The sequence below is a fragment of the Delphinapterus leucas genome, chromosome 3 (genome assembly GCF_059928025.1).
Source record: "Delphinapterus leucas isolate spDelLeu-1000000601 "Yukka" chromosome 3, BTC_Dleu_Yukka2, whole genome shotgun sequence".
Lineage (NCBI taxonomy): Eukaryota > Metazoa > Chordata > Mammalia > Artiodactyla > Monodontidae > Delphinapterus > Delphinapterus leucas.
Window position 1 is genome coordinate 134,233,943 of NC_143131.1, and position 23,783 is coordinate 134,257,725.

Sequence of the window (23,783 nt, forward strand, 5' to 3'; positions counted from 1 at the left end):
CTACAGCTTATCACACGTTTCTTTATTAGGTAAGTATTACCATATACCCTGCCTATATCCAAAAGAATATGCAGTGCCTTATACTTAAATTGTTTTGCTGAGTCTAGGGACGATGACACAGAATAAGACCAAAAAGGCATCAAGAGGCAGAGGGGGAGGCCAGGGTGTGTTACATCAGGCTCCCTCAGCCCAATTTCAGGTTGATTCCCAGGTACTCTCCTGGAAAGGGTATATCTTTGGACTCAGAAATCCTGGATTCAGGTCTTACCTCCGTGCTTGACAGCTATGAGCCTCTGGGGAAATGGTTGAATCCCTGAGCCTTAGTTTCTACAGCCCCAAAATGCTGGGGCTAGGTCCCTACTTCCCAGAGCCTTTGTGTGAAATGAGGTTACCAGAGACACCTCCCTTCTCTTCCCACAGCCCAGCAAGGATGCTTTGACTCGCCTTCCCTGGAAGTCGCCTAAAGCTGAGGGGTCTGACTGCCTGCAGCCGCGTCAGCCCACCCCTCCGTTACTCGCCCGCTGAGCAAATGATTTCCTGCTCTCTACACACCAGCCATCTCATCTCCGATCTTATCTTCCCTCTGTCTGTGATTGCACATTCCCTGCCCATCCTCCCAGGCCCATCTCAGGGCCATCAGTACCTCATTCCCCCCAGTTCTCGTGTTCAGCACACACTTCATCGAATGCCTGTTCTCTGCAAGACACCTGGTGTTATTTCTCCCTCCTGCTAGTCTCTAGAGCCCTTGGTTGCAGACTTCTTTTGCACCTAGCAATTCTGTTTATTTCCCAGTCACAGGTATCTTTAACCCTCTTCCCCTACTAGATGATAGACTTCATTAAAATCTAGTTTTCCAGTCTTACCTGTCATCATATTTCCTGCAGCATCCAGGCCCCACTCCAGTCAGAAAACAGTAAGCACTCAGTGGATGTTTGGTGAGCTGAGGGAAGGAAGGAAGAGGGAGCATCAAGTGCATAGGGGTAGCATTCTGCCTCACACCTGGCTGGAAAGGTGGCCTGCCACCCCCATTCAGGTGTGTATGGGTAGACACGGACGTGCCCAGAATTTATCAGTCTCCCCTTCATCTCAGGTACCACTTTGCACCTTGTCTTTCTTTGATCTCATAGAGTCAGAGGAATTGAAATATCTGGAAAGGTCTGGTCACCTGGAGAAGCACCTACTCACATCTACCCTTGCACTTGTGTATTCCTTTTTCCTGGAGTCAGTTTCCATCCTCGTGCTGACGATTCCCAAGTTCAGATCCACTCTGTGGACCCTGGGGGGCCCTAGGCCTTATGTCTCATTGCCTTTTAGACATCTTCTCTTGAATGTCCACAGAAATTCACCTTGCCAGGATCTGATCTCAGCTTCCTCCTGCCTGCAAACTCAGTGTGTCTTCTGACCCTGTGAACAGCTCAGCATGGGTGTCCTTTCCCTCCCTCTGCTGTCATATCCAGTCTGTAGTTGGGTCTTTGATATCTGCTCCCAGCTCTCTGTCTCCTTTGCCACTGCTTCAGGCCCTGCGATCTCTTACTTGGCCTATTCCAACACCCCTTTTGCCCTCCCCCAGTGCTTTCTCTCTTGTAGTCAAAAGGCGAAACTGCAGATGTGATCATGCCACTTTCCTGATTAAAACCATCAGGATAGCGTCCAAACACCTGCGCAAGGCTTACAAGATCCTGCTGTGCCTCCTGTTCACGCCTCCTTCGTCACCTCATGCCACCTTCCCCCAGCACTGAAAGCTTCAGTCTTATTCAGCTGTCAACCCCTCACCCACTGTGGTCCCTCCTGCTTTGGGGCCTTTCACAGGTGCTGTTCACGCTCACCTGTCCAACACTTAGCCCTTGTTCAGGTCTCAGCTTAGCATTTCCTTCTCCAGAAAGTCTCCCCTATCATTCTCCCCAGAAGTCTGGATTGATTACCCCTATTATATATTCCTGTAGTACCCCAATTGTAGCATTTAACTAGAACTACCCATTTTACCTGTTTTCCTCCTCATCTTGGTAAGGACCATGCATTAGGTCTGCCTCACTTACTGCTGTATCTCCAGCACCTTGCAGAGAGACTTGGTGTAACAGATGCGTACTATTTGCTGAATGAATAAATGAATGAATGAATGGCTTAATTTCTGCTCAGGCTATATCCTAGTTAGAATGAAAGTGCTGAGAATTTGGGACGTCCTTGTTTGTTCTCTACATAGTATTATACCCATGTTCTCTATATTCCTCTTATTGACCTTTCATGGCAGGTAAAATGCAGGTCCTGAGTATGGCTAGTCCCTCCGAAAAGACTCTTGATCAGTGTTTGCGTGGGATATGAGACACTGCTCTGATTCTTCTTCAGAAGCACCCTGGGCTGGGGCTGGATTAGAGAGCTCAACCCGCTTGGTGAGGGACCTGAATGAATAAGGGCTCTGATCAGTTTTTTAAAAGAAAACTACTGTAGACTGAAGGGTCTTGGAAGAGTCCTAGAAGGTGAATATCGAATAGGGCTTTGCAGGACGGACAAGAATGATGTGGTTTGGGAGGGTTGAGGAAGAAGGAATTTATAGGGATAGGTTGACCACATGAGCGGTCTGGTTATTTACCTTGGAATCACACCAGTAGAACTTCAAAAATTAGTTGCCTGTGAAAAAATTGTCTACACAAATTCAGGATAGAAATTACCTCTGGAGTTTGGGGAGCAGAGGTTTCAGTAATTGCCTGTTTTTCAGCTAGAAGATGGCACAAGACTCTTTTCTTTCTTCTTCAAACTGCATATGTATGTCACAATTTTTAAGTTTAAAGAATGTTAGTTGATAGGACCAAAAGCCTAGTAAATAAAGCAAGAAATGATGTGATCCTATCAGACAGGAGTGAGGCTAAAACGTTTCGCATGTAGTGAGATTTTAAAGTAATTTCCTCCTGTCTCTATTTTTAATAAGTGAATGTGTTTTTCATAAAGTGTATATATAATTGGGGCGGGGGGTATATTTCAATCTTCCCAAGGCTTTGGCTGCATAGGCGACTATGGGAAAGCAGTGGGTGTGGAAGTGAGGTGGCCCTGGGTCTCGGTGTCAGCCCTGCTGCTTCCTTATCACTGTGTGGACCTGGTTGGGACACTCCATCTCCCCAAGAGTCTCAGCGTCCTCACAGGTAGGATGGGAATTGTAAGACCTATGTCACAGGGTGCTCAGAGCTGTGAAGCAGGCAACAGGTACAAAGCACCTGGCACAGAGTCTAGGGGAGGGACCCTTACCGACCATTTAATCCAGCCTCTTCATTTTGTTTCATTTAAACTGTTCTTAATTGCACACGATAAATCAAATAGTACAGATGAGCTTATGGTGAAAAAGATCATTCTTGCCTCTGCTGGGCGTCTCCCCGCCTGCATCTCAATCCCCAGGGCGACCTGCTTTAATCCTTTCTGTTTCTAGTTCTTTTAGTTGTTATCTCCATAACGCTTCTAATATGAGGCTAACCTCTATTTCTTCATGAGCAACTGTAAACAATGCTTATTTTCTCCCTAGTTGGAAAGATAAGACTTTTAGCTCATTTACATCTGTTCCCTCTCTTCCTCTCAGTATTTGATTATGTTACATTCTGTTACTTCTGTTGTTTTCCCTTGTAATCAGAGATAATCTACTGACACCTCTGTTGCTTCTTTCAGTAACATTATTTAGTATTTTGACTCGAAATTAACAGTCCTAGTTTCCACTCCTAGACTTTTACCTCCGACCTCCTGTCAGCTACCCTTTTACCTTTATACTGGCACAGCTGTATTTTTTGTAACATTTGTATTTTGTTCTGCATCTGTGATTTGTTCCTTAAGTGTAGACTAAAAAAAAAAAAGAGAAAAAAGACAAAAGTATTTTTCATGTTATTAATCCTATGTAAATATTGTTCCTTGCTGGGCCAAGTGTCATGACCAAGGATTTTGTTTCCTTCCCTCTGATTCCAGCATCAAGACCCCAAAAGCTCCTTACTTTAAAGTTAAGAAGAATTACTTTCAGATTTTTTTCCCAGATTAATTTTTTGAAGTAATATATATTTAATGTAGAAAATGTAGTAAATACATACAAGTAGGAAAAAACAGGAAGGAAGAGAGAGAGGAATAGAAAATGAAAAGACACCTGAAAATCCAGCTTTATGGAGCATTTACTAGAAATACTTCACATAGTGTTCATACAGGTAATCAGTACATTGAAGAGAAAATACTTCCTTTATTGATAAGGGGAAACATCTATGCCTACATAAGCAAACCGAAAATAGGAAGGATTCTGTCCTAATTCTCAATTCCCTTATGTGTCACAGACTTTCAACTTTTATTCCACATACTTATTGAGCATTTGCTATCTGCCAGGCACTGTGCTTACTCTTGCGAGTAAAATATGGTCAAAAATAATCATTGTCCCTGCCTTCCTGAAGGTTACATTCCAGTAGGGAGAGGTAGATATTAATCAAATAGTCACATGTGGGCATGTATAATACAAATTGAGTTCAAATGCTGAAAGGAAAAGAGCTTGGTTCTTTGAGGACATATAACAAAGGAACCGCATGGACAGGGAGGTATTGCAGTGGTCCAGGAAGTCTCCCTGGAAGGAATGATGCTTGAATTGAGATCTGAAAGAAGAGTGGGAGGACTTCCCTGGTGGTGCAGTGGTTAAGAATCCGCCTGCTAATGCAGGGGACATGGGTTCAAGCCCTGGTCCAGGAAGATCCCACATGCCATGGAGCAACTAAGCCCGTGCGCCACAACTACTGAAGCCCGCGTGCCACAATTACTGAAGCCTGTGTGCCTAAAGCCCGTGCTCCGCAACAAGAGAAGCCACTGCAATGAGAAGACCGCACACCACAATAAAGAGTAGCCCCCGCTCTCCGCAACTAGAGAAAAGCCCGCGTGCAGCAACGAAGACTCAATGCAGCCAAAAATAAATTAATTTTTTAAAAAAAGTGGGAATTTACTAAGCAAAGGAGGCGGGGTGGGAGAGATAGGTTAGGGAGCATTCCAGAGAGAAGGCAGAAATTCAGTGATGAATATGCAGACGGTGAATTCAAGTAACAGAAAGCTGTTGTGGCTGGAGCAGAAAGAGCTGGCAGGGAGTGGGGAAGAAACCCACTTTAGGTGGCCTTCACAGTCTAGGGGCTGGGTGGGTTCCTAGCAGAGTGGAAGGCCAGATGCCATCCTTTAGGATAGAGGTTGGATGAGAAGGTGGTGTGCATTAGCCTAAGTGCCCACAGAGAAGTCTGTTCAGATCCCTGACACAGGCTTTTGTGTGCTCTGAACTGGACATTTTTATCAGTCGCAATGGCCTCAGCTCATGAATGCCAAACAAGCACCTTCCACAAAAGGCGTTGCAGGGTATGTAGCCACCTCATCATGCAAATGGCCACATAGCTCATTCTTGGGGACCTTCCAGGCAAATGCTTTCCCACCTCTATGAGGAAACCACATCCTTCTCTTTCTTCACCTTCAGTAACAAATGGCATTACAAGGTAGAGAATACACAGGAAGCATGCCAACAGGAAGCACCCCCCAAAGAACCTCTAGTCCTGCAGGTTGCAAACTCGAGTGGGAGGCGCAGGGTGCAGAGGGGGGCTAAATGGAACACTCCTGTCTCCCCCAAGGAAATCTGAAGTGGAAGCTCATCATGTAAAATGAATAAAGCAACGACATTGGTCTTGTTGTAGGGGGCCCAGAACCTTCTTCCCCTTTCTCCATCCCCTAAGGTGGCTTCTAAGGTCAGTTTTATTAACAAAATAGAAAGTTGATATTCATGCAAGGGGGCAACTTTCCTAGCAAGACATTTCTAGGTGCAACTGAAAATTTTGGAAGAAAAGTAAACAAGAAAGATAAGAAAACTTGGCAGCAGGGCTATGTGTACCAATCCTCTTCTTGGAATACTTGCGTAATTCCTCGTTGCACTTAAATTCCAGACTTCATACCATACTATGAGACCTCGCATGATCTGGTCCCTCCCTTCTGTTAGGAACTAAGACTGTACTATGACTGCCTGCATCACTGTACTCCAGCTTACTCTCTGCCTCAGCACCATTGCACTCACCTCATATCTACATGGCTGGCTCCTTCTTTATTCCGTTCTCTACTTAAATATCTACCCCCTCAAAAAGGTTTCCCCTAACCACGCTCTCTGAAGTAGTCCCTTCCCCACTCCCAGTCACTCTAGCCTGGTACCCTATTGTGTCTTACCGCTATCTGAAATTTTCTGGTGTGTTTTACTTGTTTTTCTCTCTCTCAACTACAATGTAATTTACGTGAGTACAGCGATCTCGTTCAACATCATATCTGCAAAGCCTAGAACAATGCCTGGTACTCAATAAATGTTTGTTGGATGAATGGATGTAATAGTATTCTCATATATGGAGGATAGTCATGTGGATAAAAAAATTCATTTATTCATCTAAGAAATGTGAGATAACAAATATTCATTCATTAATAAATAATTATTGAGAGACTATCATGTCCTAGGCACTGGGGATAAAAGGTAAAAATAGAGGAGGCATCCCTACCCTTAAGGAGCTCATAGTGTTGTGGTCAATGTGGAGAAATGTGGAGAGAATCCAAGACATGAGGACTTACTGGTCATGGGACGTGAGGAAGAGAGACGAAAAATGAACCCCGGGTTTTAGACTTGGGCAGGTGAGGAGGTTATTGCGCCATTCTGGGAGCAAAGGAACCTCAGATAAGAAGGGGAGAAGAAGGTCAGCTTTAGAAATGTGGAGCTGTGGAATATCCAGTGGAAATATCCAGTAAGGAGGTAGATATCCAAGTCTTGAGCTTGAAAGAGAAGCCTGGCTGGAAATACAGAGCTGGTGAATCAAAGGCAGTGCTTGTAGACATGGGAGTTGGTGAGACAAAGTAGGTAAAATGAAGTGAGGAGAAAAAAAGAAAGAGGGGCCTTGGAGAAAACCAACCTTTAAAGGGTGGTTAGAAGCCAAACCTGCAAAAGAATCTAAAAAGGAGAAATCAAAATAATGGAAACCACAGAGCTCATTGTCATAGTAACTGAGGGAAGACAGTGCCTAATACATTAGAGATGCCATAGTACGAGGACTGAAAGGTATCCATTGAACTTGGTGACAGAGCAGCCTTCAGTAATCTTTGCCATAGCCATTGCCATGGCGTGTTATAGCTGGGCATGATATTTTTGTTTGCTGTGAAGGGAAGTGAAGACTGGGAAACGGAGAGAGAGGTAGAAAGCTCTTGTAAGGTGCTCGGCCCTGAAAGGAGGAGAAAGATGGAAGGGTAGCTGAAGAATCTGGCTAGAAAAACACATTCAGTAATACTCTAAAGAGCAGAACAAGGATCTTGAATGGAAACTACTGCGAGGCTGCCTTGGTTTAAAACTTTGTAACCATTAGCATTGTTCAAAAATGGGTTGGGCTGCCTCCAGAAGTACTGAGCTCTTGATTACTAGAGGTATCGAAGAATAGCCTAAATGTTACAGTATATTAACAAAGAGTAAGGTGTTCAATCAGTAGTCTAGGCTTCCACCATAAGAAACTGGAGAAAGAAAAGCAAATTAAACCCAAAGCAATCAGAAGAGTGGACATAATAAAGATAAGAACAGAAATCAGCAACATTGAAAGCAGAAACACTATAGGGAAATATAAATGAAACTAAAAGCTGATTCTTTGGGAAAAAAAATTGATAAAATTCATAAACCTCTAGCCAGACCAAGAAAAAAAAAAGAGAAGACACAAATTACCAGTATCAGGTATGAAATAGGGATATCACTATAGATCTCACAGACACCACAAGGATAATAAAGGCATACTACAAGCAACCCTAAGCCCATAAATTAAACTTAGATGAAAGGAATCAAGTCTTTGAGTCACAGAAAACCCCAAAACTCACTTAAAAAAAAATCGATACCTTGAACAGTACTATATGTGCTAAAGAAATTGTATACCTAGTTAAAAAAAAAAAAAAGACTTCCAACAAAGAAAACTCCAGATACAGCTGGTTTCACTTGTGAATTCTACCAAAAATTTAAGGAAGAAATAATAACAATTCCAGAAAATAGAAATTCCAGAAAATAGAATACCAAAAATTTAAGGAAGAAATAATAACAATTCCAGAAAATAGAAAAAATAGAACTCTTTCCAACTTATGAGGTCGGCATTACCCCCTAATACCAACACCGACGACACTTGAAAACTCCAAATCAGTGTCTCTAATGGATATAGAGTAAAAATCCCCCCAAAAATATTAGCAAACAAAATCCACCAATACATAAGAAGGATAATGCATCACAACCAAGTGAAGTTTACCCCAAGAATGCAAGGCTGGTTCATCATTCAAAAATCAATGCATATAGGGACTTCCCTGGTGGTGCAGTGATTAAGAATCCACCTGCCAATGCAGGGGACACAGGTTCGAGCCCTGGTCCGGGAAGATCCCACATGCCGCGGAGCAACTAAGCCTGTGTGCCACACTACTGAGCCAGCGCACCACAACTACTGAAGCCCGTGTGCCTAGAGCCTGTGTTGCACAACAAGAGAAGCCACGGCAATGAGAATCCTGCACACCACAATGAAGAGTAGCCTCTGCTCGCCGCAACTAGAGCGAGCCCACGTGCAGCAATGAAGACCCAACGCAGCCAAAAATAAATTTAAAAAATTAAAAAAAAAATCAATCCATGTAATTCACCATATTAATGAATGAAGAGTAGCCTGAATAATAAATAGGCAAGTTTTCAAATTATATGATGAATCAAAGGATCTAAGCTTAGACATAGCAGTAAAGACCAAGTTACTTAATTTACTGGTTTGGGGAGGAACAGATTAATTAAGAAAGTGAGGAAATTTCCCCTCTGGCTAAGAAACTGAGAATGACAGTCGGATCAAGCAGGTCTCTCTGGAGAGTTCAGTTGTCCTCCTTCTGTCATCCTCACTTCAAAGACTGAGGGAGTTTAGGGGTTTCTTTCTTGAGCAGCTGGCCTGCTATATTTCCAGGATGGCCATGTTCTACCCATGCCTGGTTAAGAAAGCCAAGGGCCCTCACAATCCTGATTTTCTCAAGATGCTTTAGAAGCCAAGAGTATCAGAGTTGAATGAAGGCTGGATCTTACCTAATCCAGATCCCCACACAGTTTAAAGAAGAGAAACCAAGACCCGTGGAGGGTGGCTCGTGTAGGTCCCCTTCCCCATCACTGAAATCCAGTGATCATTAGCTGGTCCTGGTACAGTAAGCCCATTTGACCATATCTTCCAGGCCTGTCCTCCCCCAAACTTTCTCCGCCAGGCTTTGTAGTACACGTTTGCTTTTAGCCTTTACTTTTATGCATAAAGAGTCCCCATCAAAACCTGTCTGGGTCCTAGTCCCTCTTCCCTCACCAGTTGGAGTCTGGGGTGGAGAAAAGCAACCAGACCCAGGCCTTCACACAGAGGCATCCTGTATTACTGGATTGGAGGATTGGTCTAGCTACCTGCTTTGAGCCCATAGGCCTCACAGCTAGCCAGATGAACATAGTCTGGGTCCATCATCTCTATTTGATCCCACTGCCACTTTGAATTCTTTCAACAAATTCCTTATAAGGTTGTAATGAAAATGTACTGCACGCTCATTATGTCCAGGGTCTGTGCTATGAGGCTATACGTTCTCTCACCTCATCCTCATTTTGCAGATAAATGAATAGGCTCAGAGAGGTTAAGCAACGTGCCTAAGATCCCACAGCTAGTTAAGTAGAAGTGTTAGGATTTGAACCCAGGTCTGGCTAACTCCAGTGTTCAAGCTTTTAGTAATGAAAATTCTTTCTGGTTTAAAGTAAAAATGGTTTTCTCTTTCTTCCCCTCCTTCTCTATTTTCAGTCTCAGGAGGAAGTCTGTGATTTGCTCCATGCTGCACCCTTCCAAAACATCTTGCCTAGAGTCTACATCAAAGGTAAGAAACCACTGACAGCAGCTAAATGGCCAGTCTGAATTTGCACCTCATGCTCACTTAATCCCAATAAACTCAGATGTGCGGTCAGAAATGGAGAAGTTGAGAGCTTTGGACAGCTATTGGGTAGTCACAGAATTGGAAATGCGTGCTCCAAATGCTCCAGGCCTTGGTCCTTCTAGAATATCCCTAGTAAGTTGCTGTCTAGCTTGGTTGGTCTAAATCCTTCAAGTGATGGGGAACTCACCACCCCATGAGGTAGATGATTCCACTGTTGGGCACAGATAATAGAACATTTTCCTTGTAGTGGGTCCTGATCACACTTGCCAGAACCAGGGAAAACAGTTCTACACGCTCCATCCAAGTGTTGGAATACAAATACGTCACCAGGTCCTCTGAGAGCTCTTCCTTCCCCATTTCCCCCGGTGTGCCCTGAATCTCATTTTCTGCCTACTGTTCCTTTTGCAGAGGGGGAGCGTTTGGAGGTCCGGATGAAACGCCTGGAAGCCAAGTACGCGCCACTTCACCTGGTCCCTCTGATAGAGCGGCTGGGGACCCCTCAGGTACGATCCTCCTATCACGGACTCGGAGAACCAAAAGGAACTTTAGAGGGAGAGAGAGCATTTGGTCCAACCTCCTCATTGTACAGATGGGGAAACTGAGGCCCAGAGAGAGAAACAGAAAGTCTAACAGCACACAGCCTGTTAGTGGCAAGGGCAGGTCTTGAATGAGTTTTGCTGACTCTCAGGCCTGCACCCAGTATCATCTATCCTGCCAAGAAAGAAGGAAGTCAGACAAGTGTCTGTCACTCCCCGTTAGGTATTAAGAATTCTGCTGAGTTATCTCTCAGAATTAGAACCGCATGCCCTGTGAACCGGCAGTTCATCTCTGGGTATCTTTGCTAAAAAAAACTCTTACAGGAACACAAGATGTTTACCACGGCATTGTTTGTTAAAGCAAAAAACTGGAAACAACCTAAATGTCAATCAGTAGAGTGTTGACTAAATAAAATGTGGTAAAATCATTCAAATGATGAATACCTGCTACATAATAATGAAAAGAAAAAAATCAGATCTAGATGCATCAGTGTGGACAGACCATAAGCACATGGTTAGGTGAATAAAGCAAGTTGCACTACAGGTCATGGAGCATGATGCTATTTGTATTTTTTTAAACACATATCAAAAAACCATATTAAGTAAAACTTTTCCTAGGAAATGAAAAACACCCAGTTCATAATGGTGGCAACCTCTGAAGAAAGATGAAAGGGACAGAGATGGGTGGGGAGATCAAAGAAGGCAGCTTTATCTGTAATGTTCTAATATTTTTGAAGGTGAATGAGCTCAGGTGTTAAATCTGTAATTAAAACTCATTTTTACAAACCTGAACATGGAGATTCTCCTGCCTTTGGAGAACTCACAAACCGTGCAGGCAGTCAGGAAAGAAGATACTTTGGAGGGGAAAGGGATGAAACAAACAGCATGTTCTGTCTCCTTTCAAGTTGATTCAAGTTGAATCAAGCATTTGGTGGTGGGGCAGGGCACGGATCAGGGTAGGAATTCAGGAAGAAGAGAAAACAGGGCACTGCAGCGAGACAAGCCAGTATGGCTTGTTCTGTTCCACAAAACACAAAACCGACTGTTTAAAAGGTTTAGGATTCAGATCCACTCTTGGACTAGCATCCCTAAGGTCCTCTCTCCTATCATCACAAAAGCTCATGAATCAGAAAAATTCTCATCCTCCACAGAGGGCGGAAGGCGGCCTCTTCTCTCGAAAAACATGGCAAGTGTTGGAGCCCATGACAGGGCCCCATCTGCCCAGGTGTCACACTGATGAGCAGCCCCAGCCAGACCCCCTGCAGGCCACCCACCTCCTACTGAAAACAGTGACTAAACATTTAGTGACATTTGGGTTCTTTAGTCACCACAGAGAGAATGTAGATACTGTGAAATATGCACATTTTCTTTTTTGGCCTTCCGGGGCTGAACACAGGAGATCCTCTAAAGATTGCCTTCTAGGGAGAAATCCCCCAAGCCAGCGACATATAAATGTGTCTGCTCCACTGTTGGTGTCATCCTACAAGAATCTGGCCTCTCACACCCAGGCTTCGGCATGTGTTTCCACTTAGGAGTCTGTGAATTCCTTCCGTGTTCTGATGAACACTATTTCCTTGGGACTGATAGAAATCTCAATTTGTCAAATGCTGATGTTTAACAAACAAAAGCCTAGACATTCTGCCAGAGAGGAAATGCCAGTTTTATAAGTCTCCCAGCCCTTAAGAAATAGTCCAAAACTTAGTCCTCCTGTAGACCAGAGAAACATTTTTAAAATATTAACGTCCAAGCTTGCTGGGGTTCAGGGAACTCACATAACTTCTAGGTTGGTGACAGGGAAATTCTGCTACATGTTTAATGTTGGGAGAGTTTAACTGTATTGCATTGCTTGTATTTGTTTCTAGGAAAAATTGAGGTGACCTGGTTTGTTGCCCAGTGCTATCATGAATTAATGTTCTGTCAGGGAGTTGAAGGACTCCTCTTTCCAGCTTTACCCCTGAATTGTTGCATAATCTAGTGCTAGACATTTAATATCTTGGTCTTTGTTTTCCCATCTATAAAATGGGCGAATAGCTGTTTTGTCTTTTTAGCTGAGCTGCCTTTCACAATCACTATGATAAACAAATAAGTAAAAAGCTTCTAAAAAACAGAAAGGAAAGAGCAAGCATGGAGATATTTTTCTCCAGAGTATCCTAAATATAATCAAAGTACTCCATGCAGATATATGTTTCCACATGATTTCACAGATGCTTTTTCTATACCCTTGTTAACTCAGAAAAGAATGGCAGAAAGAGAGAGAAAAAAATTCCCCACTGAGTGGAACAGAAATGGCTAAAATTTATGTTAAACATACACACATAGTATATATATACATATATATATATATATATATATATATATATATATATATATATATATATATGAAACACAAAGTCACAGATTGAGGGTATATGCAACAAACAATCTTTAGTGCACTTTTTCAGATTAGAAGAACACTCATATCAAAAGAAAAAAGAGGGCTTCCCTGGTGGCGTGGTGGTTAAGAATACGCCTGCCAGTGCAGGGGACACGGGTTTGAGCCCTGATCCAGGAAGATCCCATATGCCATGGAGCCACTAAGCCCGCATGCCGCAACTACTGACACAGCGCTCTAGAACCCGCAAGCCACAACTACTGAGTCCACGTGCCACAGCTACTGAAGCCTGAGTGCCTAGAGCCCGTGCTCTGCAACAAGAGATGCCACCGCAATGAGAAGCCCACGCACCGCAACGAAGAGTAGCCCCCGCTCACCTCAACTAGAGAAAGCCCACGTGCAGCAACGAAGACCCAATGCAGCCAAAAATAAATAATTAATTAACTAAAAGCAAAAAGAAAGAAAAAAGGGCATGAAAGAAAACTCACAGCCTAAGAAATATAAATGCCAACAAACAGGAGAAAAAGTGTTCCGCTTTACCAGTGATCGATGCAACGTGAAAGAGAAGGATATAGCTCTTCATTTCGCAAGTTGGCTAAGAACTTTTCTTCATGATAATGAAGTACTGCTAAAGGCACAAGGAACAGACTTGACACAGACAGGTGTACAGTGGTTCAGCTTTTCTTGGGACTAATTTGTCACTATGTAACAAAAGCCTTTTAAAACTGCTTATACTCTTTGACTGGACAGTTCTACTTCTAGGATTTTATCCTAAGAAGATAACCAGAGAGAAGCTCAAAAAGTGTAATATATAAGGATAATTACTTACGAGTTGTCTATAATGATGAAAACTTGCGAGCAATTTAAAATAACCAACAGGAATAGAGAACTAAATAAATGACGTATGTCAATGGCCATTTTATGTAGCCATTAAAAAACCATATTACTGAATATACTAAAGGAAATTTTTTTTTAGTACCAGTATCTTAAGAGAAAAAAACAATGTAGATAGTGTGACCCAAACTGTGTTAAAATAGATACATATACATGCTCACGTACATAAACACAAATAAATCATACATAAGTATTTTAAGAAAGCTCATCTGTGGGTGATGGGATTTATGGGAGATTTTTATTTTCTTATAACATTTTTACAATTTTTTTTCCAGATTTTACTCTTGTAGCTCATAGGAAAACCCATAAAGGTAAACAGTTTTTCAGGAAAGGGGCAAAGCCCCTAACCATTTCAGTCAAGGCCCTTTGGTTGGCTCTGGTTGGGGGGGGTCATTAGAGTTCAAAATCTGTCTGCAGGTTTATAAACCCTGTTGCTAATTCTTTAGATCCTCCCACAGTTGTCAGGCCCTGAGGACTGATACAGACTAACTAAATGCACAGGTTAACTAGTAAGCCAGAACTCTCTGTGTTAATTTCTGAAGGAGAATAATCATGACTCGAGAACAAACGTGGGTTCTTTATTTACTGAGCATCTTCGCTGTACCAGGCACTCTCTTTCTAAAGTGGAGAGCCCTGTCAGGGTCCAGATACTACCACAGGGAGTTGCCTGGTGAGAACAGAGTCAAGCACTGGGGTCAGGGTTTTTGAAAAGAAGTATTTCTAGCTAACTGTGGCAGCTTCTCTGCGCTGGAGCGATCTTTCTCTGCCACCAGAATCAAGATGAGTCACCGTGAATCAGGGTTCCCTCTTGTGTTTGAAACACAGGTCGTAAGCTCTTCTTCCCCAATTCACGTTTTTCGTCCTAGACTTCTTTGAGTTTATAGCTGTCATGACAGCTACACTCCTGACCCACATTCCTAAAGGGCTCCAGCATTGGTGTTTCCTGATTTACTTCCCTTCATGGATTAATTTAATTGAGGCCGCCCTCTTTCTAGGGGCTGTAGGGTGTGGGGAGCGTGCAGGGAGCAGGCAGGCAGACTCCACCCAGCCACACTGTACACTGAGCTCTCGGGCGGGCCCGCCCTCTGGGGAACTGATCCCAGGAGTGCCCTGTGGACCTCTCTGTCTCTGAAGCCGGCCCTCTTAAGCTTTGTCCCTAGATTTGGAGATTGTACTTTGACCTTAGATGTTAATATCTATTATCTTTGCACATGGCTTTGAGACCTCTACCCCTAGATATTTTCTGCTCCTGCAGACGGTAATGTGTTTTGAAGTACTAGTCTAGCTGGCTGATTATTAGAGATGTAGTAACCAGATGCCATATGAGAAGCCAGTTTAAATTATTAAGGAAGATTGTTAACAGTGGTCAGAGAACTTCTAACGGGAGGAATAATCTGTAAAATCAGCGACAAATTTTTAAGAGTAACATATGCTTATTGTAGCACATTCAACTGTACAGAAGTATTTATAGTAAAATGAAAACCCCACCTGCTTCTCCAAGCCCATCTGTTCCCACAACTGATGTTAATCCTTCTAGAATGTTTTACACTCTCACCCCCACATACACATACGTGCGTACAGTTTTGTGTGTCTGTCTGTGGGATTGTGTTACTGATGTCTTTTAATAGGATTGTAGTATATGTCCTCTTCTGGAACTTGCTCTATTCACTTAACAATTTAATCCACAGCTCTAGACTACTAGGATTCAAATCCCAACTTTTCCACTCACTGACTGCCTCTCTGAACCTCAGTTTCTTCTTCAATAAAATGGGGATAATAATGGCATCTTCTTCATGGGGTTTATGTAAGGAGTAAATAAGGTAAGTACTTAACGAATGCATAGAACAGGGCCTGGTGTATTACACACACAGTGAGTGTGTGCTAGTAGTAGTAACAGTACAGTAGTAGCAATAGTACTAGTAGTAGCATCATCTCAGTCTTTTCAAAGGCTACCTAGCATTTCATTATATAGATGGATTGAAATTTTTTTATACTATTCCTCTAGCGATGGCTCCTCGATTTTACTTACCCCAAGACTTCCCCCTGCGATTGAACTCAGGTTTATAAAGTTAGTGCCCTGCTCTGGGCAAGACCTCAGTTCTGGTGAATGAATTACAGATGCAGCCAGCTCTGGGGTTTGGGAATATCGGGTGAGAGGTAGAAAATGAGGTCTGAGGTGTGACTGGCAGGTGTATGTACTCTCCCGTTCCCAGCAAATCGCCATCGCTCGGGAGGGCGACCTCCTGACCAAGGAGCGGCTGTGCTGCGGCCTGTCCATGTTCGAGGTCATCCTGACCCGCATCCGGAGCTACCTGCAGGACCCCATCTGGCGGGGCCCCCCGCCCACCAACGGCGTCATGCACGTCGACGAGTGCGTGGAGTTCCACCGGCTGTGGAGTGCCATGCAGTTCGTCTACTGCATCCCCGTGGGGACCAACGAGTTCACAGCTGAGTGAGTAGTCCCAGGGAAGGCGGGGTCGCCCCCCCAACCTGCTCATCCCCCACCCGAAGAGCCATCGGGCAGCCAGAGCTCAGCCAGAAAGGAGGGCAGGGGCGGGGTTGTCCAACAACGGTTTGTTGAGCACGTGCTGTATGTCGGTCAGGGTTCTAGGTGCCGGACATGCATCTGTGCAGAGCAAAAGTAGACAGTTCCTGGTATGTGGGGTTGACAGGGCCAAGAGAAGACTAGAAAATAGATATAAGGTGCATCTAATGAGGTCCCTTGGCAGCGAGGGCAGGAAGGACAACAGATGCCCATGAAGAGAGACAAGTGGATTATAGGAATTTAATTCACAGATGACAGCTGAGCTGGAACACTGCTTAGGATTCAGCTCTTAGAGGGGAGAAGGGGACCCCACAGGGAAGGCTCCAAGTGGTTGAAGACAGACATGGAGTGTGTGCATATCGGGGCCTTGGACCTCTCAGGGCCTGTCTTCACGGGACTAGAAGCTGGGCCTATGGAAGGGGTGGGGTGGGGGGAGCTCTGGCCAGGGCTTGGTATTAAGATCTCACCGCCCACCCCAGCAGAGCTCCAGGGGTCGTAGAACAGAGACAGGCTCCCCTAGCAGAAGGTGGGCCCCACCTTGCTCATGAGGCCTCTGCTCCTAAAAAGCAGGGGTGCCTTTGAGAGGAACCCAGTCCTGTTCTCAGAGAAGACAGAAGCAAAGCCCCATTCTCCTGTCACTCACCCAGCTACACAGCAAGAGCAGAGTGGTGAAGAGGGCAGACAGGGCCTGCCCTCCAGGAGCCAGGAGCTCTGGAGGAAACACGCACGGGGGCCAGAGAGGCCTCCCCGAGAGAGTGGTGCTGGGAGTGGGATGGGAAGGCTGTTTCCAGAGCAGCTGCACTTTCCGCGACAGCGGTGGGGAAGCTGGGAAACCTTCCCAGTGGGCTGCGCTGCATTCAAGGGTGAGTGATCCAGCCAAGAGATGCCCCACGGCCTCCCAAATTGCCCGGGTGGCCGTTGAGAGTTGGGGGCGTGCAGGCTGAGCTTCGCCAGACCCAAGAGGACTGGCAGCCCTGCACACCAGCAGCGTCTGTTCATGCCCCATCGTGTCCCTCCCCCACCCCCAGTCCCTGCCCTCTCCACCTACACTGGCCAGCTGGTCTCCTGGTTTGAAACCACCCTTCCCCTCCCAGGTGTTCCTCTGGTTCCTTTCCAGAGCCAAGACAGAGCTTCATCAGAATTCTAACTGGCTACATAAATCTCAAAGGCTGGTTGGATTTTTTTTCTTGCAAATTTGTCTTCTTCAAAGCTGATTTTTCTTACATTAGTGGGGCGACAGACTGACACCTCTTTATGGCTAGCAGGGCTTATAATATAACCACAGTCCCAGGAACAAATGAGTCCACACTCACAGCTTCCCTTGTACCCATTCTACAGATTAAGAGAATTGGCCCAGAGGTGAGCCAGCTCACTAGCTGTACTGCTGGTCCAAGATGAGGGTCCCTTCCCCCTCTGCCTCCTGCTTCTCACTCCAGCTGCTTCCTCTCCCACTCCCAGGCAGTGTTTTGGAGATGGCCTGAACTGGGCTGGCTGCTCCATCATCGTCCTGCTGGGCCAGCAGCGTCGCTTCGACCTATTCGACTTCTGTTACCACCTGCTGAAAGTACAGAGGCAGGACGGGAAGGATGAAATCATTAAGAATGTGGTAAGCAGCTCGTGGCTGGGTCCTGGGAGTTGGGGCCAGGCCTGACAAGCAGGCCTTTCATCGGCAGAGGAGGGTGAGCTGCTTATGGAGGCCAGCTCCCCACACCGCAGCAGGTAGGTACAGAGACATTCAGCAGCTGGTGACCTTCTCGTAAGAAGCCGTGAGTCACTGGCTCGTAACCCACTGGGATGAATCACATCACCCCGCAGGGCAGGGCCAGCCTCCAGACCTGAAACACACCTTCCCTGTGCCAGTCAGACTCTGCTAATGCTGCTTCGTCATCTGCACAAACTCTGACTGAACACGAAAGTTGTGCAGCCACGGGGATGGGATGAGCGCCGCTGTCGTGTGTCGGGTAGGCAAGGCTGCTGCGGGAGCATCAAGAAGGGCTGTCTAAAGCAGACTGAGGGGCTGGGCAGGGGCCTCAGAAGGCTCCCCCTAGAGGCGATGCTTGGGCAAAGTCCAGAATGACCAGCTGCAAATAGCCAGGCAGAAAATGGGGTGCAGGATGGGGAGAATGTTCTAGGCAGAGGGAACAGCTAGAGCAAAGGCACAGAGGCATGAAGATGTATGGCTGGAACAGAGGGTGGGTCTGCAGGACCTGCTGAGAGGAAAAAGAGGCAGGAGCCACCTCAAAGGTTTTTTGTTTGCTTTGAGGTAGAACATACGTAACATAAAATTTGCTGTTTTAGCTATCTTTAACTGTTTACTGCATTAAATTCACTCACCTTGTTACGCAACCATCACCACCTCCATCTTCAGAACTTTTCATCTTCCCCAGCTGAAACTCTGTGCCTAGGAAACAGTAACTCGCCATGCTCCCTCCCCGCAGCCTCTGGTAACCACCCTTGCACTTTCTTTCTCTGTGAGTTTGACTGCTCTAGAGGTACTTCGTATAAGTGGAATTCTCACTCAGCATAATGTGTTCAAGGCTCACCCTGTTGTAGCATGTGTCAGTATTTCCTTCCTTTAAAGGCTGAATAATATTCCATTGTATGTATACACCGCATTTTGTTTATCCATTCATCTGTCGATGGACGCTTGAGTTGCTCCCGCATTTTGGCTGTTGTGAATCGTGCTGCTGTGATCATGAGTGTACAAATAACTGTTCAAGACCCTGCTTTCATTGCTTTGGGGTATATACCTAAAATTGGAATTGCTGGATCATGTGGTAATTCTGATTTTAATGTTTTGAGGACCACCATACTGTTTTCCATAGTGACCACACCATTTTACATTCCCACCAGCAATGCACAGGAGTTCCAATTTCTCTGTATCCTCCCCAGCACTTGTTATTTTCTGTGTATCTTTGGAAATAGCCATTTTAATGTGTGTGTGAAGTGGTATCTCATTGTGGTTTTGATTCACATTTCCTTAGCAATTAGTGATATTAGCATCTTTTCATGTGCTTATTGGCTATTCGTTTATCTTCTTTGGAGGAATGTCTATTCAAGTGTTTTGCTCCCTTTTTAATTGGGTCATTTGGCTTGTTTTTGTTTGTTTGTTTGTTTTGCTGTTATTTAATTGCAGGTGTTCTTTCTATATTCTGGATATTAATCCCTTATCAGATATATGATTTGGAAATGTTTTCTTTCCTTCTTTGGGTCACCTTTTCACTCTGTTGATAGTGTCCTTTCATGCAAATAAGTTTTTAATTTTGATGTATTCCAATTTATTATTTATTACCTGTGCTTTGGTGTCATATCCAAGAAATCATTGCCAAACTCAATGTCGTAACGCTTTTTCTCTGTTTTCTTCTAAAAGTTTTATAGTTTTCACTCTCATGTTTAGGTCTTTAATCCATTTTGAGCTAATGTTTTGTATATGGTGTAAAGTAAGAATCCAACTTCTTCTGTGTGTGGATATCCAGTTTTCCAGCACCGTCTATTGAGAAGACCATTCTTTTTCCATTGAATGTTGTGGGCACCCTTGTCAGAAATCATTTGACCATATATGAAAGGGGTTATATCTGGGCTGTCTGTTTCATTGGTCCATATGTCTGTCTTCATGCTAGAACCACACTGTTTTGATTACTGCAGCTTTGTGGTAAGTTTTGAAACTCAAAGCGTTTTATGGTCAAGTTCACATTTCACTGTCAAGCTCTGGGCACCCATAGAAGGCCTTTAAGCAAGAGAGTGGCATGATCATTGAAGCATCAGGACCCCGGACCCCACCCTCAACTGAATTCTTCCCTTTCTCTTGATTCCTCTGTCCCCTCCTCCCATCCCTAACCTGCACGTCCCTGTCCTTCTACAGCCCCTGAAGAAGATGGCAGACAGGATCAGGAAGTACCAGATCTTGAACAATGAGGTTTTTGCCATCCTGAATAAGTACATGAAGTCCGTGGAGACGGACAGTTCCACCGTGGAGCATGTGCGCTGCTTCCAACCACCCATCCACCAGTCCCTGGCCACCACCTGCTAGGCGGAAGGTCCTGCAAACCCTCGACCTGGAGGAGAAGCAGGAGAGAGAAAGCCACAACCAGCCTGCAACAGGGTCTGACTGGACAGTGTGTGGGATGGACCTGGAAGGAAACAAGAACCTCCCCAAACACATCTGCACCTCCTGAGGGCTGGGCCTGTGCATGCTCTCCCACAACATCTCCATGGTGGTTTCTCCATAGTGTAAATGGAAAAAAAAAAAAAGAAAAGAAAAGAAACAGGGCAGTATATGCTTTTTTCTTTTTTACTTTTTTTTCCCTCAGCTGTGTTAAGAGCCCTAGTTTTACCCTTTCTCCATCTCGTGGTCCCCTACATCTGTGGCTGCTTCCCAAGACCTCCTCCTCAGATGGAGACCTCCAACCCAATGCCCACGTGCCACCCCAGAACTGAAGTCTTAGAGATGGAGAAAAGAGTGTGGTGATGCCCCAAGATGTCAGCCTGACCATGCTTCCACTTCCTAGCATCTTCACCTCCTCTGGCTCCCCCCCTCCACTTCCCAAGATGGCATCTTCTTCTGCTCTGCACGCCAGGGATTCTACCACCAAGAATACTCCTGGACCAGGCGCTGAGAGCCATGGTGAATGGGAGACGAGGTTCCTGGTATTGGTACCATGGTAGATGGTGTTGTGGTGTTGCCTTTGACCTTCCATGGACTCCCAAAACCACATTCTGACTCCCCTCTCAGGGCACTCCTAGAGAGAATTCAGAAATGCATTCACAACTGGAATGGGTGAGTAGAATTGGGGTAAGAAGATGGTCAGAACCGCTATGTAGAAGCAGTATTTAAGAACACAGCCAGGGATTCCATAGTCCAAGACAGAAAGCTATTAGACCACCTCATCAGCTTGATGGTGAGAGGGTCCTTTATTCATTGAGCAAATGCTTAGTGAGCACCAAGTTGCACAGGGTAATGGACACTGGGGCTACAGCTTTGAACAGGCCAGGCATGCACTGCCCACAGCATTAGCCAGCGACCAAATTAGGGGCCACTTCTTGGCACAGAATCTCTCATCAAGGAAAACTGTCACAAGAAAGAAAATATTAAAGGGTTATTTTAATAGAAGCCAGAAACATCTTGGGGTCAAGGAGGTAAGGAATATAAATAATACTTGTCAACGAGCTTTTAATACCAAAATATACCCCAAAGAGGAATCCTGTTCTAGTGAATCAGGATTTTTGTTGTCCTAGAAGCTGAAAGATTCCGGCGACATTTTATCTTTGACTGTCAACTTCCTTGATGTTCCTTAACTTAGATTTAGAGGTATGGCGTATATCTCACAGGGACGTGTCTACTTCCGTTTCCCTGACTGAACCAAAATTCCCTGCAGGATCTCCTACCAAGCATGGGGAGACTGTTTAGAAGGACAGAAGCCTTTGGGAAGTGAATTTCTCATTGCAGAGCACCTCATCATCAAAGGGAATCTATGACCCTGAGCTTGTAAGAACATATAAAGTGAGACATTGGATATTTCTCCCCCGGCCCAGGAAGGAAAAGAAAGAGAGAAAATAGAACAGTAATGATCTCCTCCCTCAGGGCAGATGAATGGAAATGGTTTCCATTAACCAGATGGCCCACTTCAACCCCATGGCAAGAGCAAAGAAGTGTCCATAGCAAGAGATTTGTGTTACCCACTCATGCTCACCAGGGAGGAGAGAGGTGGGGCTCGCCAAAGTATGGTCCAAAGGCCACATACATCAGGACCTCCTGAGATTAGCATGTTTAATGCAGATTCCTGGGCCCCATCTCACACCCATTGATTCTACAGCTCTGGGAGCAGGGTCAAGAAATCTGCACTTGCCACAAGCTGGATTGTTCTGTTGCACATGAGAGTCTGAGGACCACTGCTGTAGAGGCCCCCTGCACTGCTACCCTTGGGCTTCGAGCTCCCTCTGAGCCATGAAAGAAAATATTTGTTGGGAAGGAAAGTGAGTCAGGGTGGAAGCTGTCAGATCCTCCTGTCTGGAGCTGCCACTTCCTATTCTGATTTCTCATTTTTTTCTTCTTGATGACCATAGATGTATCCCAAAGGCAAAAGTGAGGCATTACACGACATGGGAGAACCACCAGGTAAAACTCACCTTCAAAACCCACATAAAATTTCTAAGCTCCAGAGCCTTCCGAGTCTTCATTCCTGTCTGGGAACAGTAGCTGGCTCACTCTCTCAGATTAAGTCTGCCTGTTAAGTCCTGGAGATCATTCTAAATCCTTGACCATTGCTTTGCAGAGATTTGGATCACCGGTTGGATGAGATTGCTATTTCCACAGTCTACCCCTCCCACCCTGCATTCATAGCCCTGAATTTGACCCTCTGGGTAGAATCCTATTATCCTCAAGAGGTTTGATCCCAGTAAATTGAGGTCTTCACCTTTAGGAGAGACGTTTCATTTCCCTGGCTCACCAGCAGCATTGATTTACGAACACCGAAAGGGTTTAATAATTCTTTCCTTCCTGGTGTTACTGCCCACCCCCACTTTTGATTTTTTGTGTATCTAAGAACCAGGAAAAATAAAAACTTAGGTTTTAAAAGGTTAAAAAAAATTCTGTTTCAGAAACTGTCAAATGTACCATATTTGTATTAAGAGTTGTTGGGGATTTTTGTACAATGAATTTACATTTATTTATGGTGACTTATATTTACGCTTGTGATCACATAATGATGGTAAATTCTTAAATCATATTTGCTATGCAGCTGAAGATGATATTTTGCTTTGTATTTTGGGGTACCTGTGTTCAGTTGATAAACATTTCCATCTCCATTAAAACTGCTTCCAAACTAGTGAAATGAGCGTCTTGTCTTGATTCTGGGTCATGTTCTAGTCGTCGTTGATCTGTGGAAGGCCACATGAAAACTGATGCCTAAGGATACAACCTGAAAGAGAATGGAGGAAGATAAAGAAGGCAAAGACATTGCGCCCTAAACTAATGGCTTGTTTTCCTTTCTCACTGGGGGAATTAAATCTTTACAAATTGACTTGCTCTGGGCAAGATATCGGAGATGGTTCCTGAGCCTAGGGGATTCATAGTCTGACAGTGTAACTCTACAAACTATATCCCTAGTTTTGTTTTTTGGGGGGTTTTTTTGTTGTTTGTTTTTTATTTTTTTAATTGAAGTGTAGTTGATTTACAATGTGTTAGTTTTAGGTGTACAGCAAAGTGACTCAGTTATACATATATATCCTTTTTCAGATTCTTTTCCATTATAGAGTGTTACAAGGTATTGAATATAGTTCCCTGTGCTATACAGGTGTTCGTTATTTTTCTGTTTTATATATGGTAGTGTGTATCTGTTAATCCCAAACTCCTAATTTATTCCTTCCTCCCTCCCCACATTGGTAATCATAACTTTGTTTTCTATGTCTATGAGTCTGTTTCTGTTTTGTAAATAAGTTCATTTGTATCATTTTTTAGATTCCACACATATAAGTGAAATCATGTGATATTTGTCTT

At 44.5% G+C, this 23,783-nt stretch overlaps 1 protein-coding gene and 1 long non-coding RNA gene across 9 annotated transcripts in view; one reads left to right on the plus strand and one right to left on the minus strand.

Moving 5' to 3' along the window:
* Nucleotides 1-23,118, plus strand: part of CYFIP2 (cytoplasmic FMR1 interacting protein 2) — a 131,533-nt gene extending 108,415 nt beyond the window's left edge. For 4 of the 8 annotated variants that reach the window (XM_022590243.3, XM_089909617.1, XM_022590244.3 and 1 more), the window contains 5 exons: nt 9,813-9,885; nt 10,351-10,445; nt 15,957-16,195; nt 17,747-17,894; nt 20,151-23,118. In XM_022590243.3, coding sequence (XP_022445951.1) covers nt 9,813-9,885; nt 10,351-10,445; nt 15,957-16,195; nt 17,747-17,894; nt 20,151-20,318 — 723 coding nt within the window. In that variant the 3' untranslated portion in view covers nt 20,319-23,118. Of the gene's footprint in view, nt 1-420; nt 3,782-9,812; nt 9,886-10,350; nt 10,446-15,956; nt 16,196-17,746; nt 17,895-20,150 lie in introns of those variants that run through there. The other 4 variants (XR_016392834.1, XR_002646926.3, XR_016392833.1 and 1 more) reach the window with 4 other exon arrangements.
* Nucleotides 1-23,783, minus strand: part of LOC149749709 (uncharacterized) — a 48,089-nt gene that overhangs the window by 1,767 nt on the left and 22,539 nt on the right. The window contains exon 2 of the long non-coding RNA XR_016392835.1: nt 864-23,205. This is a non-coding gene — a long non-coding RNA (uncharacterized LOC149749709). The remainder of the gene's footprint in view (nt 1-863; nt 23,206-23,783) is intronic.